Here is a 17,849-nt window from a genome sequence, read left to right as displayed (position 1 = left end):
CCGTGTTAAGGGGTCTCTCTGAAGTGGATCCCTTCTTCCTGAGGACCCCTCTCTTTGTCCTCATTCCTTGGGATGGCACAGAGGCCTCTCTCTGGGTCTTGGTGTGTGCTTCCTGCGCCTCCCTGCAACCTGTTTCCCAGTCCTCTCAGCGTCCAAACCCAGCTCTGTTTTCTTTACAGGGTAATCCTTTTGCCTGAATAACTGGCGGCTGGCTGTGGCCAAGCCTGGGGCGGAGCTGACCCCAGTGATGGATGGGGGCCAGCCAGGCCTTGCCCTATCACACACAAACAGCTCTCGACCGAAGCCCCTCCAGGAACGGCGACAGGAAACAAAGACCAGGGGGCAAAGTAAATATTTATTTAGATTTTTTTTTAAAAACGAACTTTTTTTTTTTTTTTTTTGAGACGGAATCTCACTCTGTCACCAGGCTGGAGTGCAGTGGCGCGATCTTGGCTCACTGTAATCTCCGCCTCCCGGGTTTAAGCGATTCTCCTGTCTCAGCCTCCCGAGTGGCTGGGACTACAGGCGCCCGCCACCACGCTCAGCTAACTTTTGTATTTTTAGTAGAGACAGGGTTTCACCATGTTGGCCAGGATGCTCGCCATCTAGTGACCTTGTGATCCCCCCACCTTGGCCTCCCAAAGTGCTGGGATTACAGGCGTGAGCCACCGCGCCCGGCCAAACTTTTTTTTTTTTTAAGTTACAAAAACAGACAACCATTCACACTCTGGGAATTAGCCATTGTGCCAGGTTTTGTGAGCAAAAGGCTTAGGACACCTCAGCCTGATTAGGTGGTTGCAATGATCTGGGCCATGTTTTCCAGAGCAGCTCTCACCCCGGCCACAGCACCAGCCTCTTCTCTAGAACTTGCTACTCTTAACTCCTTTAATATCAAACTTCTTTACCCTTCAAGGTCCCTTCAACATGGCCCTTTCCCTCCCGTCTCTTCTTTCTCTGCCTCTCGCTGTAACTCACTGCTCACACCTTCACCTCTGCATCTCCACCCACCAAACCTTCCAACAAAACAGCCTTCTCTCTGCAGGCAATTCACATCCCTCACCTCCTTCAAACTCTACCCCGAAACTCCTCTTTTCCAGAAAGCACTTGGTCTCTCTGGTTCCACTGCCTCATTACCTGGCTCACGTAATGCTCTGGGGATTACCTGGCCTATAGTCCTGATCCTGCCACCTGTTGGCTGTTATGGTCTTACGTATTTTCTTATTTTTAAATTCTCAGTTATCTTGTTTCAAAGGGATGTGGCTATAATAGATGCTAAGATGCCCTGAAAAGTAAACATGTTACAAAGTGCAAGCAGGGTTCCCTGTGGGCCCCTGGGCACGGCCCCCCTCAGCTCATACCATTTCCCACCTGCTGTCAACTGCACCATGCATTCGGCTGTTCGGCTGCTGTGGTAAATCCCCCACCTTGGCACATGGGTGAGTGCGGTTTGACCACTGGGAATGCAAGATCCCTGAGGGCAGGCCTCAATCTTAATGTTGATTGGGTGAGCTTCTCCAGCCTATAGCACCAGTCAGGGCTGAGCATGAAGCAGGTGCTCAGTCTTAAAGTTAACTGCTTTGATTCAAGTTTCCTTGGACAGATCCACCACCCACTGTGTGATGGCAAAAACACAGCAGCAGGATGGCGGCAAACCCCAAACTTCCTCGTTCATCTTCCTGAATGTGACCTCCAGTGGGAAGGGCCATCCTGGTGGCCTGGCCTGGGGGGTCCTGGCACTCACCTAGCAGTGCTTGTCAGGTCTCAGGACCACTTGCTAAAGGAGTTTTCTTTACCACTGGAGTAAAAACCCCCCACGATTTTTGGTAATTTTGGCCTTGCTTGAGTGAGCCAATCAGACAAGAACTACAATTTGGCATGCAAGCCCCAAATAGGAACACTGCCATGTAATAAACCCAGAGTGTGATCAACCCTGGACCATTCAGAGGGTCACACCAAGGCTCCCTGCTCTGAAGATCGCAGTCACCAGTATGGGACCATCACTCCATGATAGGAAAGACCACTCCCTAGCAGTCGGAGAAAGCCAGAGCTTACCACTGCCCCAACAAATGGCTTTCAGCCCTTTGCATTTTATTCTGGATGGATTTGAAGCAAAGCATCAGCTTCTCCAGGCTCTTTGGGGTCAGCCAGGGCTGGAAACTTCTCTCCAGGGGTGCCCGGCCAGGCCTCACAACCCCCCTGAAAGAGCTATTTTCATGAAAAACATCCTAAGCAATTGCAGAAGATGAGAAAATGATCTCACTCCTTCCAAAGAACCCACCACACAAATGTTATTCCGAAAGCACATTCTAGATTCTTCTCCCTTCTTCCCAAACATTCCCCACCCCTGGGTGCAGACACCTACATATGATACTTGACAAAACAAATCTTTTTAAAATAACCTTGTCCTTGGAGATCCACTCAGGGTAATACCATTGCAAACACTGTGATTTAACATCAGTCACAGTAGAAATGAAACCAGTTACGAGAGAACTAACTGGAGAGCCACCTTTGCCAGCTCTTGCTCAGATGAACCCAACCCTTGAGTCATTCAAAATGGGTTCACTTCAGCCAGACCCATCTATGGGATTGGAAACTGCACTCCAGGGGGACCCCTGGCCCTGGCTGACCCCAAAGAGCCTGGAGAAGCTGATGCTTTGCTTCAAATCCGTCCAGAATAAAATGCAGAATAAATAAACATGTGCTTCCAGCTTGTGTTGCTGGGAGTTCCTGCTGTGTGTGGATGTGGTCTTCATGGAACTCCTTGGAATTCTCAGAGGGAACCTTGTTCTGGTCATCCAAAGCCTCTGTCCACCCCTCTGCCCTCTGTGAAATCACCCCGGTCACATTGAAGCATTCAGTGAGGGGGAGATGGGCCAAGAGGGGACAAGACAACTCTTGTTGATGGCTGAAGACCTTGGTGGGAATCCCAGATGCAGCCCACTCTTTGCTGGGTGGACCCCTTCCTGGTGAGAATAGGATCCTGTGTATATATCTTTGGTTTCAAGCAAAAGGAGGCTTAGGGTCTTATGCCTTTGGAAGGGTGGCTTAGAGGAGTCAGGGAAATTGACAGAGTCCTGGATAAGGGGTGTCCATGCAATGCTCTTCAATCCTGGAGATACCTGGAAGCCAGAGTTCCTTCCCTTAACGTAGTCCTTGCAGGAAGAGTGACCTTCAAGGCCTCAGCACCCAGGGCTGAGGTCCAGCTGCCACAGCATGTCCTGCAGAGACCGCTGCAGCCTGCTAAGGGCCACCACCTCTGTGGAGTAGCCTGAAGCTTCCAGGACACCCCCCAGCCTGTCCAAGGTCTCCAGGCCACTGGCCCAGGGCAAGTGGCAGCTCTTAGAGAAGGCCAGCACGTGAAGAAGGTCCCGGAGGTTCTCCAGGTCGTTGGATATTTGGATCACGTTTCTGGAAGGCATACTGGTGAGGATCTGTTGGTAGACTGCCAGTGTCTGGTCCATCTTGGATAAGGTCAGGATGGGGTGGAGCCCAGGAATGAAGTCCAAACCGGTGACCTTCTGTTTGGAGGAGACTGACTGCTATGCAGGAGGAAGAGGGAGAACAAGTGCTCAGCACGTGGGAGGAATCACTCTCAGAGCCCTCTGCCTTCCCCGTGGGCATGGATGGTCATTCTCTGGGCTGCCTCCTTCCACCCTCCCTCACCACTTTGGCTCAGGCCCTTGTATCCTGCACCCAGGTGACTGCCAAGCCTCTAAGCTGGTCTCCGAGATTCCTGCTCTTCCCACACCATCCTTCCCTCCACTTCCAGACCAACTTTCCTAGGTCATTCCTTTCTCTACCTGGCCTCTGCTGAAGAACCAGCCATGGTTTCCTATGTTTTATTTAGTGGAGTCTGTTCCTCAGGCATCTGAGGTCCTCCATAAGCACCCCCACCCCCAGCCTTCCCTAGTCCCTTCTACCCCCAGCTGAGTCCTCCCTCCCAGTCAGCTTTTCCAGGCAGTCCCTTCTCCTTAGAGATCAAGGCCGTACCCTCAGTGAGGCCACCCAACTCTGCTCCAGTGACTCCAGTTCCGGGAGGCTCTCCCCATCCATCTGCCCACAGCACTGAGGCTGACACCTCCGTGGTTACTACCCGGGGCTCCCGTGATATCGTGTATTACACTACCCAAGGTGGGGCACTTGGGATCTATCACGTGCAGTCTTGCTGAGTGGCTAATTTGCTGAGCTAATATTTTTTTATTATTTTTAAAGGAGACAAGAGTTTTTATCTATAAAATGCCCAAGACTCTATCTAGTTCTGAGCCATCTTTGCTTCTGGACACCTAACTTCTCCCTAACTGCCCAAGACCACCATGAGACACCCACAATGACCAGGAGATGTGGAAGTCTCCAGAGAGCTCCATGCAGAGGGTAAGGAGGATTCACTTGATTTAGCTAATTTAGGCCTCATAACAACCTTGTGAATAGTGTGTGATATCCCCATTATCCAGATGATGAAAGCAAGGCTTAAAGACATTAAGGAACTTGCTGAAGATCTCACAGACATCAGAAGTGTGAAGATTCAAACTTAATCTTCCTAATTTCAAATACAGACCTCATCAGGAAAATAGCTGAAGGTCTAGGCCTGCTGGACCCCAGAGAAAAGACCAGGGTGGGCACTGACTGCTATTTGCAAGTCAGTAGAGGGTTGAATGTGAAAAAGGGTAGACTTGCTCTTTTGGGTATCTTTGAGAGGCAGGGCTAGAGATCAGCTGGAACTACAAGAACCCTAATGACAAGCACATCTAGAGATGGGATAGAGGCCCCGAGGAGATGCTGCTGGGGGTCTTGCACCTGCCAATGGGATGCAAGGAACTTCATGGCTCCCTCTGGTCGTAGGCACTAAGTTTCAAGGAAGTGAAGTCAGGGAGGAAGGTGAGCACAGAAGGTGGGGACAGAGGGGACAGGAAGGAAAGAGACAGTGGCTGTGCCTGCATGTGGCTCAGCTAATCTCTGAGGCCTGGGTTTCCCCTTGGTAGGTTGAAAATAAGCACGTGAGGCCTCATGATATCAGAGAATCCTATGATTTTTTTCTTATTTTTAATTTTTATTTTTTTAAAAATTGGAAAGAGAGATCTTGCCATGTTGCCCAGGCTGGTCTTGAACTCCTGGCCTCAACTGATCCTCCTGCCTTGGCCTCCTAAAGCAATGGGCTTACAGATGTGACCCATTGTGCCTGATCAAATCCTATGACTTTTATTTATTTATTTATTTATTTTGAGACAGGGTCTCGCTCTGTCACCCAGGCTGGAGCATGGTGGCATGATCACAGCCCACTGCAGCCTCAACCTTCCAGACTCAGGTGATCCTCCCATCTCAGCCTCCCCTAGCTGGGACCACAGGTGCACACCACCATGCCCAGCTAACATTTTTTATTATTTTTGTAGAGATGGGGTCTCCCTATGCTGCCCAGGCTGGTCTCGAACTCTTGGGTTCGAGTGATCCTCCTGCTTTGGCCTCCCAAAGTGCTGAGATGACAGGTACAAGCCACCACACCCAGCCCAAATCCTGTGATTTTTAAATGGAAACATGTAGCAAAATCAAATGTTCTTAGAATGGTTTAGAATTAGAACCACTCACCCCTGGAATCCCAGCAGGCAGAGGGGCCAAAAGAAACAACCAGAAAGAGTGGAGCCCTGTGCTTTCAAATCCTTCTCAGCTTCCAGTAGGTGCCTGGCATTCAGGAGGCGTTCAATACATGTTTCTTGGACTATCTGGGTCCAGTCCCACTAGGAGACAGTGCTGGGCTGGCTGCAGTTCTACTTTGTCCCCGCATACTCTCCTTACCGTGTGTGAAATGTCATTGATCCTGGTGATAACTGTCTTGATGAGGGTTTTGGTGTCATCTTGGACTTTTTGGATGGGCACAGCTTGGACGTAGAAAAGATAGGGCCAAAGCCACAAGAATCCGCACAGCGTTCCCCAATGCATTTTCCTTCCCAGGATGTGCTTGTTGGGCCTGAAAACAGAAGGAACCACACACTGCAAGGAGCTGGTATCTCAGAATACACCCATCTGCCACATTACCAACCACATTACCAGACGGGGATGAAAATCAGCTTTGCTTTCTGCCCTGGCTACCATCCCCTCAAAGTCAAAGACAATTCATGATCTACATACGTATTAATGAAATGCATCCCCTTAGGAAGAGGATTATTGTCTGGTCAATAAAACCACCATGAGGTATCCTGTAGACCACAGAGCTGTGAGGCCAGGGTGTGATCAAATGGACATGGCAGGGATGATGTAGACTTCATTGCATGCTCAAGGGAAAAATAACAGACTTTTAAGGTCTGGTCTGAACCCAGTCATTTACTCACTGCATAATTTTAAGCATATCACATAACCACAAAATACTCCACTTTCATCCCTGTAGTATATCTATCTCTAGGCTTTTATGAGGATCAAATTATCTAATGCATGTGAAAAGGCTTAAAGGTGTTGTGAAATGTGCTCTATCGTTACCCTATCATTAGCGATTACGCTACTCACCCGTCCTCTGCATTTCTCCCTCACACCAGCCTGCTGATACTCTGTGAGGGCCTTTACCACTTGCTTCCTTACTTCCTTTCTCTCCCACCCACTGGGAGCCTGAATCCCACTAGCACTTACTGACCTTCTAAATAATATGTCAGACGAAGTGCTCAGCACCGAGGATGCAATGGTGAACAACAGATGCTCTCTACCCTTGAGTGACTTACAGTTTAATAGGAGAAACAAACAGGTCAATGGGCCATTCTAAGCCAGGAGGAAAGAGCTTTGCAAAAAGGGCAGGTACAGGATACCACCAGAGCGCATAGGGGGCTCCCTGGAAGAAGTGTCTCCTGAGCTGGGGATTGGACTGAATATGGGCTACTAAGAGTAGAAAGTGGTTGCCATAGTGGCTGAGAAATCAGGGGGTATAAAGACATGGCGGCGGGAGAGAGCATAAGACATTCACCCAGAACGCTTGAAACTTTCAAAGTCTTGGAACTGTGAATTCTAAAATTAAAATAATATGCAGTTCCTTGATTAAGCAGCAAAGTTTTAATGAGATACATGAGGCAAAAGGTAATAAAGTTAAATGTATGTGAGTCTGTGGCCAATGATCCATGCTAAATATATGTGCATGAGCCTGAAATAATAATAAAATGTAAGTAAATATTAGGATGAAGGTTCTGGAGATGGCAGTAAAATTAATCTCCGCTTTTCATGTTCTTCCTCGTCTGGGTCTTGATGAAAACAGGTAAACATTTTCTGTCCATAGATGGCAATATTAGTAGGATTCATTTCTGGCAATACAATAAAAACAAGCAGTCTGTCTATATATTATTTATAATGTTTGATCAAAGCCATGTTTTTTTAATCTGAATTTTACAGAAGAGAAAAATATGGGGCTCAGGAATAGGAGTCAACTTGCTCAAAGTCAAACAGGTCCGTGACAGAGTCAGGATTCAGATCCAGAAAGCAGGAGTGCGAGCCACCCACCCCTCCAGCTCCTCAAGGATTTAAGGAAAAGCCCAAATCACACCCCAATTCCCAGTCAAGGGCAGCTGCTGGGAACATGGCATTTGGAAACAAATACCCTGCTCTGGAACGAAGCTATGGTATTGTACCCACATCTCAACTTCAAACATGGAAAGTACTATGTACCAAGTAATTTGGGAAAAGGCAAATTTATGTCTTAAAAAAGTAAAATTTCCTCTATTAGCTACTTGTTACCTGAGTAATACACCAAATGTTTGTGCAACAGAGTTAAATAGTGCTAATCCCCAATACGATGTCATGAAACCCTAGCAGAGATGGGCGGGTATAGTGATTAGGCTCTGCGGCTCCAGCTGCAGGCTCCACTCTTGTTAGCTTTGTGTCTCCAGGCAAGATGCTTCCTTAAAGCATCCTTTCCTTTCAGTAAAATGGAGCTAACACCACCACCTGGCTCAAAAGGGTAAATGAGATGAACCTGTGAAGCCCCTGCCCATGGTGTGCGTGTCCAGAGCAGGCTGAGGGGAGTAAATTATTACAATTACCAGGCAGGGCTTGAAACGCTGGGCAACACTACCTGTAGCCCAACTGTGAATCAAGCATTTGGCCCACTGCCTCCCAGGGGCTATCTTAACAGGGCGCCTGGTGTCTCTGGGTCTTCCCCATGCGGCACAAGATCAGCTTGCCTCCTTTTCTAAGATTCATGTGTTGATGACACCCTCCTGCCCAAGAGAATTTATTACCAGATTAACTGTGGTCATAGTCACTCTCACATAATGGCCACCCTCTAATACCTAAGTGGAAAAACAGTTTTACAAGTCCCCTCTATCACCACTGATAATATGCTTCAGTGGATGCTGGAAATAAATTGTGGTTCCTTGAAAACATGGAGCTGAGAAGCTGCCGCTGAGTAAGGCTGCCTAATAGGAGAGGCCAGGTTTAGGGGAAACCTATGGGGGTCTGCAGAGAGAACTGGTAGCAGGTCCATCTGAGAGCAAAGTGCTCGCAAGAATCTGCCCCACCAACACACAACACATAACACACATGCTCATACACACATCACACACACACACACACATCAACACAGATCAACCTTTTAGTAGAGGCTGCTAGTCTTTCCCAATATCTTGTCTTCCATTCTTCCCCAGTCATAGAAAACTCCAAGTCTTAGGTAGGGATATGGCCATCTAGAATAAATACTTTACTTCTCAGAGTCTCCCAACTAGGTGTGACCATGTGACTAAATTCTGGCCAGTGAAATATAAGCAGAAGTGTCCTGTGCCAGATCTCAGGAACCTGTCGTGTGCCTTCATCTCTTCCTTTTTCATCCCTTGCTCCATTCTGATGCCTGGACTGTAGATATGGTAGCCAACATTCTAGCACCATCTTGAACCAGGAGGACGAACACCTCACCTTATCAACTGCAGGGCAGGGAGCTGCAGGAGCTCGGTTCCTGAGGTTGATGGAGCTGAGATGCCATGCTGGTCTTGGACTTGTGCTGGGTGTGTGTGAGAGACATAATCTCTGCCTTTTAAAAGCCACTGTTCTTTTGGGTCTCTGCTAAATGCAGCCAAACTTAATGCTAACCGACTTAACACATGCCAACATGGGCATCAGAAAAGAGTGGGCATTAAGTCTTCCTTGGTTCACCTGAGTCTTAGTACCTGGGTGGGGCCTGGCCATGGCCCAAGAAGGGGAGGAAGAATGGCTGGGAGGAGCAGGGTTTAGGGATGAGGAGAAGAGGGATAATTCAAGGCAGCAAATAGTTGGTGCAAAAGTAACTGCCGTTTTTGCCATTACTCTTAAAAACCACAATTACTTTTGTACAAGCCTAATACAATTTCATTGGGCATAGCACCTGACATACCATAATTACTCAATATAGGTTTGATGGTTGGTGGCTAAAATGTATTGAGCACCCACTGTGGGCCAGAAATAGACATGAAAAAGATATGGAACCACAGGAAAGTGGAATCAGGAGTGGGGAGGGATGGGGCAGAGGCTGATGGCTTTCCCAGGGAAGCCTCGGTAGCAGACACGGTATTTGATTTTGTCAACTACTTACATAAAATATTTGTTAAAAATATAGGTAAAGAACAAAACTGTGCCCTTAAGCAACTGGTTTGAGAATTTACATATTTAACTTCAATGCAAGGAAGAACATTTATTTTTATTTATTTATTTTTGAGATGGAGTCTTGTTCTTTACCTAGGCTGGAGTGCAGTGGTGTGATCTCAGCTCACTGTAATCTCTGCCTCCTGGGTTCAAGCAATTCTCTTGCTTCATCCTCCTGAGTAGCTGGAATTACGGGCATGCACCACCCAGCCCAGCTAATTTTTTTTTTTTTTTTTTAGACGATGTTTCCCTCTTTTTGCCTAGGCTGGAGTGCAATGGTGCAATCTCGGCTCACTGCAACCTCCGCCTCCCAGGTTCAAGCCATTTTCCTGCTTCAGCCTCCCAAGTAGCTGGGATTACAGGTGCCTGCCACCATGCCTGGCTAATTTTTTGTATTTTTAGTAGAGATGGGGTTTCACCATGTTGGCCAGGCTGGTCTCGAACTCCTGACCTCAGGTAATCCACCTGCCTCAGCCTCCCAAAGTGCTGGGATTACAGGTGTGAGCCATCACGCCCAGCCTCATTTTTTTGTATTTTTAACAGACACAGGTTTTACCATGTTGGCCAGGCTGGTCTTGAACTCCTGACCTCAGATGATCTGCCCACCTCGGCCGCCGAAAGTGTTGAGATTACAGGCGTGACCCACCGCATTGGGGCTGAGCCACTGTGCCTGGCCAAGGAAGAACATTTAAACAGAAGAAATGCCTTGGGTGACTCAGCAAAGAAAGTCATGGTGCTTAAACTGATGAATGCTAGAGTTCCTCAGAGCTGTGCTTGAGTCAGAGCACAGGGCCCTAGGAAAGTGGCTAACCTCTCCGGGACTCAGTTTTCCTGGCTATCAGATGGGGATGATATGAATCATAATGCCACCTGTCGCTGTTATATGGCTGAAATGAGATAAAGCATGTAAAGTGCCAACTCCTTGCCTGGCACGTAGCCAACCCCAATGCCTTAGCTGTTATCACCATTATTTCCAGCAGAGGAATCAGGGAGGCATCATGGAGGAGATGGCATTTGATAAGGGACCTGAGAATGGGTAGGAATTGAGTTTGTGAAGGTGGAGGAGAGGGCAGCCCTGGCAGAGGCGGAAGAACACAGGTGGGTTTAGGAGATGGTGGCTTCCAGCTGACACCAGGGCGAGGAGCCGGGGAGAGCTTGGGCTGGAATCGCAGGGGCAGTGAGCGCCAGGTAGGGAGGCAAAGCTTTTCCTTCTGCACCCTGAGGAGCAAATGTTTTCAGCCTGGCTGACTAGAAGGATGGAGATGGAAACTAGGAGAGACACGAGGAGAGGTTTTGGAAAGAGGTGGTTGGGCTCCTGCTGATGTCCTAGTACTGGCCAGACATGCTGGTGAGCCTGACCAGCTGCCACTTGGAATTGGAAGTCTGAGCTCAGAGACAAAGGGCTGCAAATGTAGGATCCCGGGGGCCCGCTGCAGCTGTGGCAGGAGAGCATGGGGAGAGCATGGGTTGGGGTGGAAGAAAGGCCGCAATCAGCTATCTGCCTGAGCTGCAAAACCTCTCTCCAGAAGTTTCCAAAGCAGTTTTGAACATTTAGGAGCTGCCATTTTCTTAGAGTTAAAAGATGAGCTGCTGAAATGTTGATACAGCGTCATTCTTTCCTCTGAGTGCTACTGAAGCAGCTCCTGGAGAGGAGAGGGGTCTCTAGGAAGATGGTGGGCTCACAGTGGGCGGTGTGCTCATTTGGAACGCAGCCTGCACTCTGCTGTCTCCCTCACAGCCCGCTCCTCTCTGCACTCCCTGGGCCGCTCTCTCCACAGGCCGCCTTCCTTCTCCTTTAATCAAGCCCTGGCTGCCCCATCTTCTACCCTCATCCTTTACCATGGGTACCCTGGAGAAGAAATGAGAAAAGTAGAATGTGGAGCCCCTGGGGCTGCACAGATGAAATGTGGCTGGGTGTGGTGGCTTGCCTATAATCCCAGGGCTTTGGGAGGCCAAGGCAGGAGGATTGCTTGAGCCCAGGAGTTCAAGACCAGCCTGGGCGACACAGCAAGACCCCATGTCTTAAAAAAAAAAAAAATTAAAAATAGCTGGGTGTGGTGGCAAACGCTTGTGGTCCCAGCTACTTGGGAGGCCAAGGTGGGAGGTTTGCTTGAGCCCAGGATGTCGAGGCTGCAGTGAGTTATGATCACACACTGCACTCCAGCCTGTGTGACACAGCAAGACCCCATCTCTTAAAAACAAAAGCCAAAAAAGATAATGAAACAATCTCAGTAAACAGGGCAGCAAGAGAGGCTTATATAATGTGCCATCCACCCCACCACAAATTCTGCTGTCTGCCTCCACCTGGGTCCTCTGCGCCAGCCTCACTATTACTCATCCTCAGGTGGACCCCCAACCCTATCCTCACTTGGCAGTTGTGTGCAGGGCCCCCACCCCACCCTCCACCTCCTACCTCCCTAAGAAGCTGGTGGCCTCTAAACCTGAGCTCCATCTCCTTCCCGCCATTGCAGGGGACAAGGCAGATGGAGGCAGACCCTCCATCCTGGGGACCTCAGTGTCAAAGTAGGAGTTAGGATGGGCAGAGATGTCTGCTGCTCTTTGTTTTTTTAATTTTTTAATTTTTTAATTTTTTTTTTGACGGAGTCTTGCTCTGTCGCCCAGGCTAGAGTACAGTGGCGCGACCGCGGCTCACTGCAACCTCCGCCTCCCGGGTTCAAGCAATTCTCCTGCCTCAGCCTCCTCAGCCTCCCGAGTAGCTGGGATTACAGGCGCCCACCACTGCACCTGGCTAATTTTTGTATTTTTAGTAGAGACGAGGCTTCACCATCTTGGCCAGGCTGGTCTCAAACTCCTGACCTCGTGATCCACCCGCCTCAGCCTCCCAAAGTGCTGGGATTACAGGCATGAGCCACCGAGCTTGGCCCATCTGCTGCTCTTTAGATCCAGGCTGGAGGGCCTCCTGAGCCAAGATCAGGCCTGCCCACAGCCCTCTGATGACAGCAATGGGGAGAACAAAGAGTCTTTTGTATGCTACTGTGAATTAAATTCAGGTAATGTGGTATTTGCTATTAATTATGAGGGAAAAGCTTTAGCTAGTCTGAGTCCTCTCCCTATACACATTCTCCTGTGGGATCCCCTCCTGTTCTTCCCTCCCACCCTTCCTTCCTTCCTTTCTTCATAACTCCAAGTTGGAAGGGACTTGGGGATGAGGAAAGAACAAAGGAGGAAATAAAGGCAGCGAAGTTTGGATCTTCATTCTCCAAGTTGCTCAGAATCTAGTGGAACAGACAGGAGCTTGAACAACTCATTTTAACACAACCTGGTGGGAGTTATGAGGGAAGAAGCATAGAACCCAAAGAACAAAGGGGAAGAGGGACTCTGGGCATGGGAGGAGAGCTTTGCAAGGGAGGCAGTATGTGAACTGAGGCCTGAAGGACAGGCGTTCCCCAGGGGAAAGAGGGGAAGCAGGGCATTCCTGGCCAAGCTCGAGTTAGGGAAAGCCATGGTTGGTTTGGGAGAATTCAATATGGTAGAGGGGGTGGAGTGTGTGAGGCTGGAGAGCTAAAATTTTGGGGGCTTAAGTCTGTTTAGTAGGGACCTCCTGGGAGATCTAACCTACCCAAGACACACACACACACACACACACACACACAACCCTTGGTGGCTATGTTTGCATTTACACTCCAGCTCCCTTGGCTACAACTGCCTGGCCAGTGGTAGGCAAGAGACCAAGAGGCTCTTCTCTCCTCCCTTTCCTCCTCCCTTCCTTCTCCTGACCCTGATTGGGTCAATCAACTTCTCTCTTAGGAATTTAGAGTGGGGCTGCAGAGAGTCCAGTTCATCTCTGTTGAGGGCTCAGAAGCTCTAGGGTAGCCACATTTGGCTTCATATGCATGGAACAGCTGAGAGAGACCAGAGCCCACATAGCCACAGAGCCAGAGTATGGTCACCGCCTGTGCTCCTTCCTAGCCTTCTTTGTGGTTCCTGGGTCCTCGTGAGGCCTGGTGGCCCTCCCTGTCCTTAGCCTTCAGGGTGAGATACTCTTTTCTTATACTCACTTGGATAACTTTCAACTTTCTAAATGTATTTTTCATTTGAGACAGACAGATACATGTAAGAGAAATAAGTGTCAAGAAGTAAAATTCACCCTTACCGTGTGTAATGCACTCTTGAGAGTCTCGGCTCTTTTTTCAAATGTTGATCACAATAGACAATTTGAAAAACACAGGGCCAGCATGAGTGATTTTCTCTTATTTGCAACCAAAAGACTCATTTGAGAAATCGTGTTAACATATGTAACCAGCAGACACAATGTGAGTACAGGGGTTGCATTCTTCCTGTTCATCAGAAAGATCTGATCTCATCAGAGATACAGATAGGCTTCTACTCCTGTTTCAGCTCTAATCTTGTGTGTGTGTGTGTCTGTGTGTCAGGGTCTCGCTCTGTCACTCAGGCTGGAGTGCAGTGGTGTGATCAAGGCTCACTGGACCCCCGACTTCCCAGGCTCAAGCAATTCTCTCACCTCTCAGCCTCCCGAGTAGCTGGGACTACAGGTGTGCACCATCACATCCAGTTAATTTTTGTTTATTTTTTTTAATAGAGATGGGGTTTTGCCATATCGCCCCGGCTGATCTGGAACTCCTGGGCTCCAGTGATCCACCTGCCTTGGCCTCCCAGAGTGCTGGGATTACATGCGTGAGCCATGGTGCCTGGCTTCTGATCAATTTTTGAGGCTTCCTCGAGCTCTGTGTGAGGGGCATCTGAAGCTCCAGCAAGACTCAGAAGGAGAGGTTGCCCTGATCAATTAATAACACCTGTACCTGTTCCAGCATCTATCACAGGCCTGGAACACGGCAGGGCTTCGTTAAATATTTGTTGCATGAATAAATGAAAGATTTCCCATTCTCGACCTGCATTGGCTAACTAGGGTAACCTACCTCCTCAAGGGTTCACTTGCTCCCATCTTAAAGTCACAACCTAGAATTCACTTTGGCCCAGCAGGAATTCTTATAGAGTTGTCTTAATAAAGACAGAAAATGCTTCAGTGTCCAGGTCTCCCTTTCTTGGGGACCTTGGTCTGCTTCCTGCACTTCCTATGTGCCCTCTAGCACCCATGTGGGCCAGGATTCCCTTCAGCTTCCTAAGCTCTGCTCCATCCTGACTGCCATCCCTGGATACTCCCTCCTGTGGCCCCTTTCATGAGCCTGGCTCCTGCTCCTGCACTCTGGGACCCCTGCCCTTCTCAGAGACCCCTGCTCTGCCCTCCCGTGTTCTCTGCGGTTTCTCTTCTCTTCCTTGGCAACCCCCCAGCCTGGAGCACCCCAGAGCAAATGTAATGTACACCCAGATGGAGACTAAATCTCCTATGATATTAGTGAAATGTTGGTATGGTCATTGATTATAGATTCCATTCCAGAGAGCTAACAAACTGAGCAGGAAAGACAGTAACATGCTGTCTGCTAAGCAACGAGGCACATCAGCTGTCACACGTGAAATAAGTGCAAAGGAGTCTGTGGGCCCAGACACCAAGTGTGTTGTTTTTAAGCAGAAACAACCTCTCTGTTTCTCTGAAACAACTGTGTGGACAAAGAAGAATTTCAAGGCTCTCTGCCGACTGGCCAGAATGGAGCTGTGGCTGCCAGACTCCTACCCAGTGGGGATGGGGTAACTGACTGCCGCAGAATTTGGCTCAATTTTCCTTTAAATCATACGAGTGCTGTTCACAGATGCACAAGACACAAGGACTCTACCTTCCCGGAGCCCCTCTTCTCTCTTTGGCTCCCACGCCCCTGGCGGCATCTAAGCCGGGGTGGGACATTGACCCAGGTTCCGTGGCGGCCACCTCCGCGCTCTGCATGGGCCACTCAGACGCGCAAGGCATCTGCCTGGGGCTGACGGACAGGAATTCATTGCAACTTCCCTGGCTCTGTCCTTGGCACTTGGAGCCATTTCCTGGAATGAAGGGGGAGGAAAATATTTCCCCAAATACCAAGAAGAGTTATTTTGGGTATAAAATGTACAAAATATGAGGAGGACGCTCCTTTAGCCAACGTGGAAATGTTCCCCTCAGCCCAATGTCCACAACTGCTTGGGAAGGGAAAGAACCTAAAAGCATCCACTGTTTGTCTCTTGCCTTGTCTCCCTGCCTAAGTGAGAGAAATGATCAGTGTGGCCTTCTTGTTTCTAAGGGCATTAGAACAGGAGCACCCACGTTGCTAGAAGCCTCCATATTTGGTTCTGCAGACAATCCTAATAGGAAAGAGACTGGGAACACTCCCCAGTTCCAGCTGCCCATGGCCCACCTCAGAATCCTATAGAACAAACACAACTCCGGCTGCCAGAGGTCATTCTGCACTGCAAAGGAAGAGAGCCTGTGCTCCTGGAACGGTATCACCAAGTCTCTGCTCTTCACCCACCTCCCCAAAGATCACCCTTCCAACAGAAATTAATCACCTCTTCGAAGCTGCTATTCTGAAATGACAGCCAGGCCACTTGTCTCACTTGGACGTAACTGTATTTAAGGAGTCACTTTCCCAAAGCTCCACTATCTTTAAACTATAGAAACAGGAGTGTAAAGGCGACGGCGCCCACAGTGAAATCCAAACCAAGCCCAGACTGAAGGAAGGCTATAGGTGAGCCTGGTGGGCCAACAGTGCGTATTTAGCAGTCCTGGCTAGAAGTTCCCTAATAACCAGTTCTGACCCCCAGAGACACCTCATTGTGTGCATTGCAAAGAAGGCAATTTGCATGGCTTTGAGGACAGATCTGGTAAGACCCTGCACAATCTCTCTGGAAGATTTTGAGTCTTCCTGACACTTGTTTCCCCCCACCTCTACTCATCGTTGCCTTCCTCCTAGGCATTGGCCTTACACAGCCCCTCCCATTCAGAGGTCAGGAACTTCCCCGGAAAATGAAGCCTGAATTCCTATCCGCAGAGCAAGGCAATGTCTAGGACTGAGACTGATCACTTGCATCTGCGTCCCTCCTACCCCCAACTTTATCTCCTTCAGACTGGGGTGGGACACCCTGATCTTTGGGGATGTGCCCAAGGCAATTTCCAATGCATCTCAGCTCTGCGAATGCCACGAGGTTGGTGGGTCTGACAGTCTCCCAGAGACCTGGCTGGTTCTGCAAGGTCCTGCCTTCTGGGCACCGGCACAGCCCAGCAGCAAATCCAACGCTCCCCAGCTCCCGGTAGCCTTCTATCTGGCTAGAACTCGGTACAATGCTATCATAGTACAGAACTAAGCCATCCGCCCTGCCTCCCTCCTGACTCAGTTTCCCCGGGATACAGAGTCGGGTGGGGCCCTGTGGCCTGCCAAGAAAGACCAGCAGAGAAGGAGGAAGGAGCGCGCCGGGGCCTTACCTTGCAACCGCTGGCGCTGCGATTCCTACGGGGCTCCATGCCTGCCCGCCCCTCTTATAGCGGCCCGATCACAACTTGCGCAACTGCCCCGCAGGCCCCGGCGCATTCCTAGCGCCAGCTCCCGCCCCGCCCCTCAGGGTAGCGACGTGCCGGGCGGCTGCTAGCCCCGGGCCCGCAGTGTGCGCCTCGCGGGGCCTCGAGGGAGGGCCTCGGCGCGCCAGGAGCCACGCGCGCACCCTCGGGTACCTCCCAAAAATTTGGGGGTGGCTGGCAGGAGCGAGAAATCCTCGATGTCCCGCCAGAGGCTCAGGCGCGACTATGGCGCAAGGACCGGCCCCTCGGGAAGGTGCTTCGAGCTGCGCGGGGCGCGGCCGGGGCTGGGGTGGCTGTGAGGGGCTCCGCGGAGCGGGCTGGGGCATCCGGCGGCGCCCTCGTTGGCCCTGGTGCGGCTTCGGGGTGGGAGCTTATCGGGACTCGGCCCCGACGGCCCTGGACGCCCGGGAAGCCCAGGGTTAGAGGGAGCGGCCCGCAGTGCGCCAGCCTCCCCGACCCAGACTGCGGGGCCACCCCTTCTCTGGCACGCGGAGAATCGAGTTCCAAGCCTCAGGGCGAGTTGTCTCTGGCTGGCACCCCAGGGAGTGCGCGCTTTCTGGAGGGCTCCAGGTGGGCACTGTGGCCTTTGGGGACGCTCTGGGCACGCTGTGGGTCTCCATCCTCAACTCCGTATTTCCTATGTACAAAGTGGGGGTTGGGGGGTGGTCCCAGATGTAGCCACGTTTTCCTCATCATAGCCTGTGAGTGGGGTGGTAGGCATGGTTCACCTGTGTCGTTTGCAGTTCCCCGCTTTACATGATGGGTTGGTTTGTTTTATTTTGTTTTGCTTTGTTTTATCCTTGGGCTTCAGGGATGAGGAATCTAAGGTCCAGAGAGGTTAAATGACTTTCCT

The 17,849-nt window shown here is 50.1% G+C and overlaps 1 protein-coding gene across 2 annotated transcripts; it reads right to left on the bottom strand.

Moving 5' to 3' along the window:
• Positions 1 to 336: 336 nt before the first annotated feature.
• LEP (leptin) lies at positions 337 to 16,938 on the bottom strand. 2 transcript variants are annotated; one of them, XM_054496472.2, is made up of 3 exons: positions 16,904 to 16,938; positions 5,788 to 5,959; positions 337 to 3,539 (listed from the first exon to the last, which is right to left on the bottom strand). In XM_054496472.2, the coding sequence occupies exons 2-3, from the start codon at positions 5,929 to 5,931 to the stop codon at positions 3,180 to 3,182; spliced, it is 504 nt and encodes a 167-aa protein (XP_054352447.1). In that variant the 5' UTR covers positions 5,932 to 5,959; positions 16,904 to 16,938; the 3' UTR covers positions 337 to 3,179. The 2 variants fall into 2 exon arrangements, with proteins under 2 accessions (XP_054352447.1, XP_063524504.1); XM_063668434.1 differs by having other exon boundaries at positions 343 to 3,536.
• Between the last annotated feature and the right edge of the window lie 911 nt (positions 16,939 to 17,849).

The sequence above is a fragment of the Pongo pygmaeus genome, chromosome 6 (genome assembly GCF_028885625.2).
Source record: "Pongo pygmaeus isolate AG05252 chromosome 6, NHGRI_mPonPyg2-v2.0_pri, whole genome shotgun sequence".
Lineage (NCBI taxonomy): Eukaryota > Metazoa > Chordata > Mammalia > Primates > Hominidae > Pongo > Pongo pygmaeus.
Note: the sequence above shows the minus strand (reverse complement) of the source record. Positions and strands in the feature narration are given on the sequence as shown.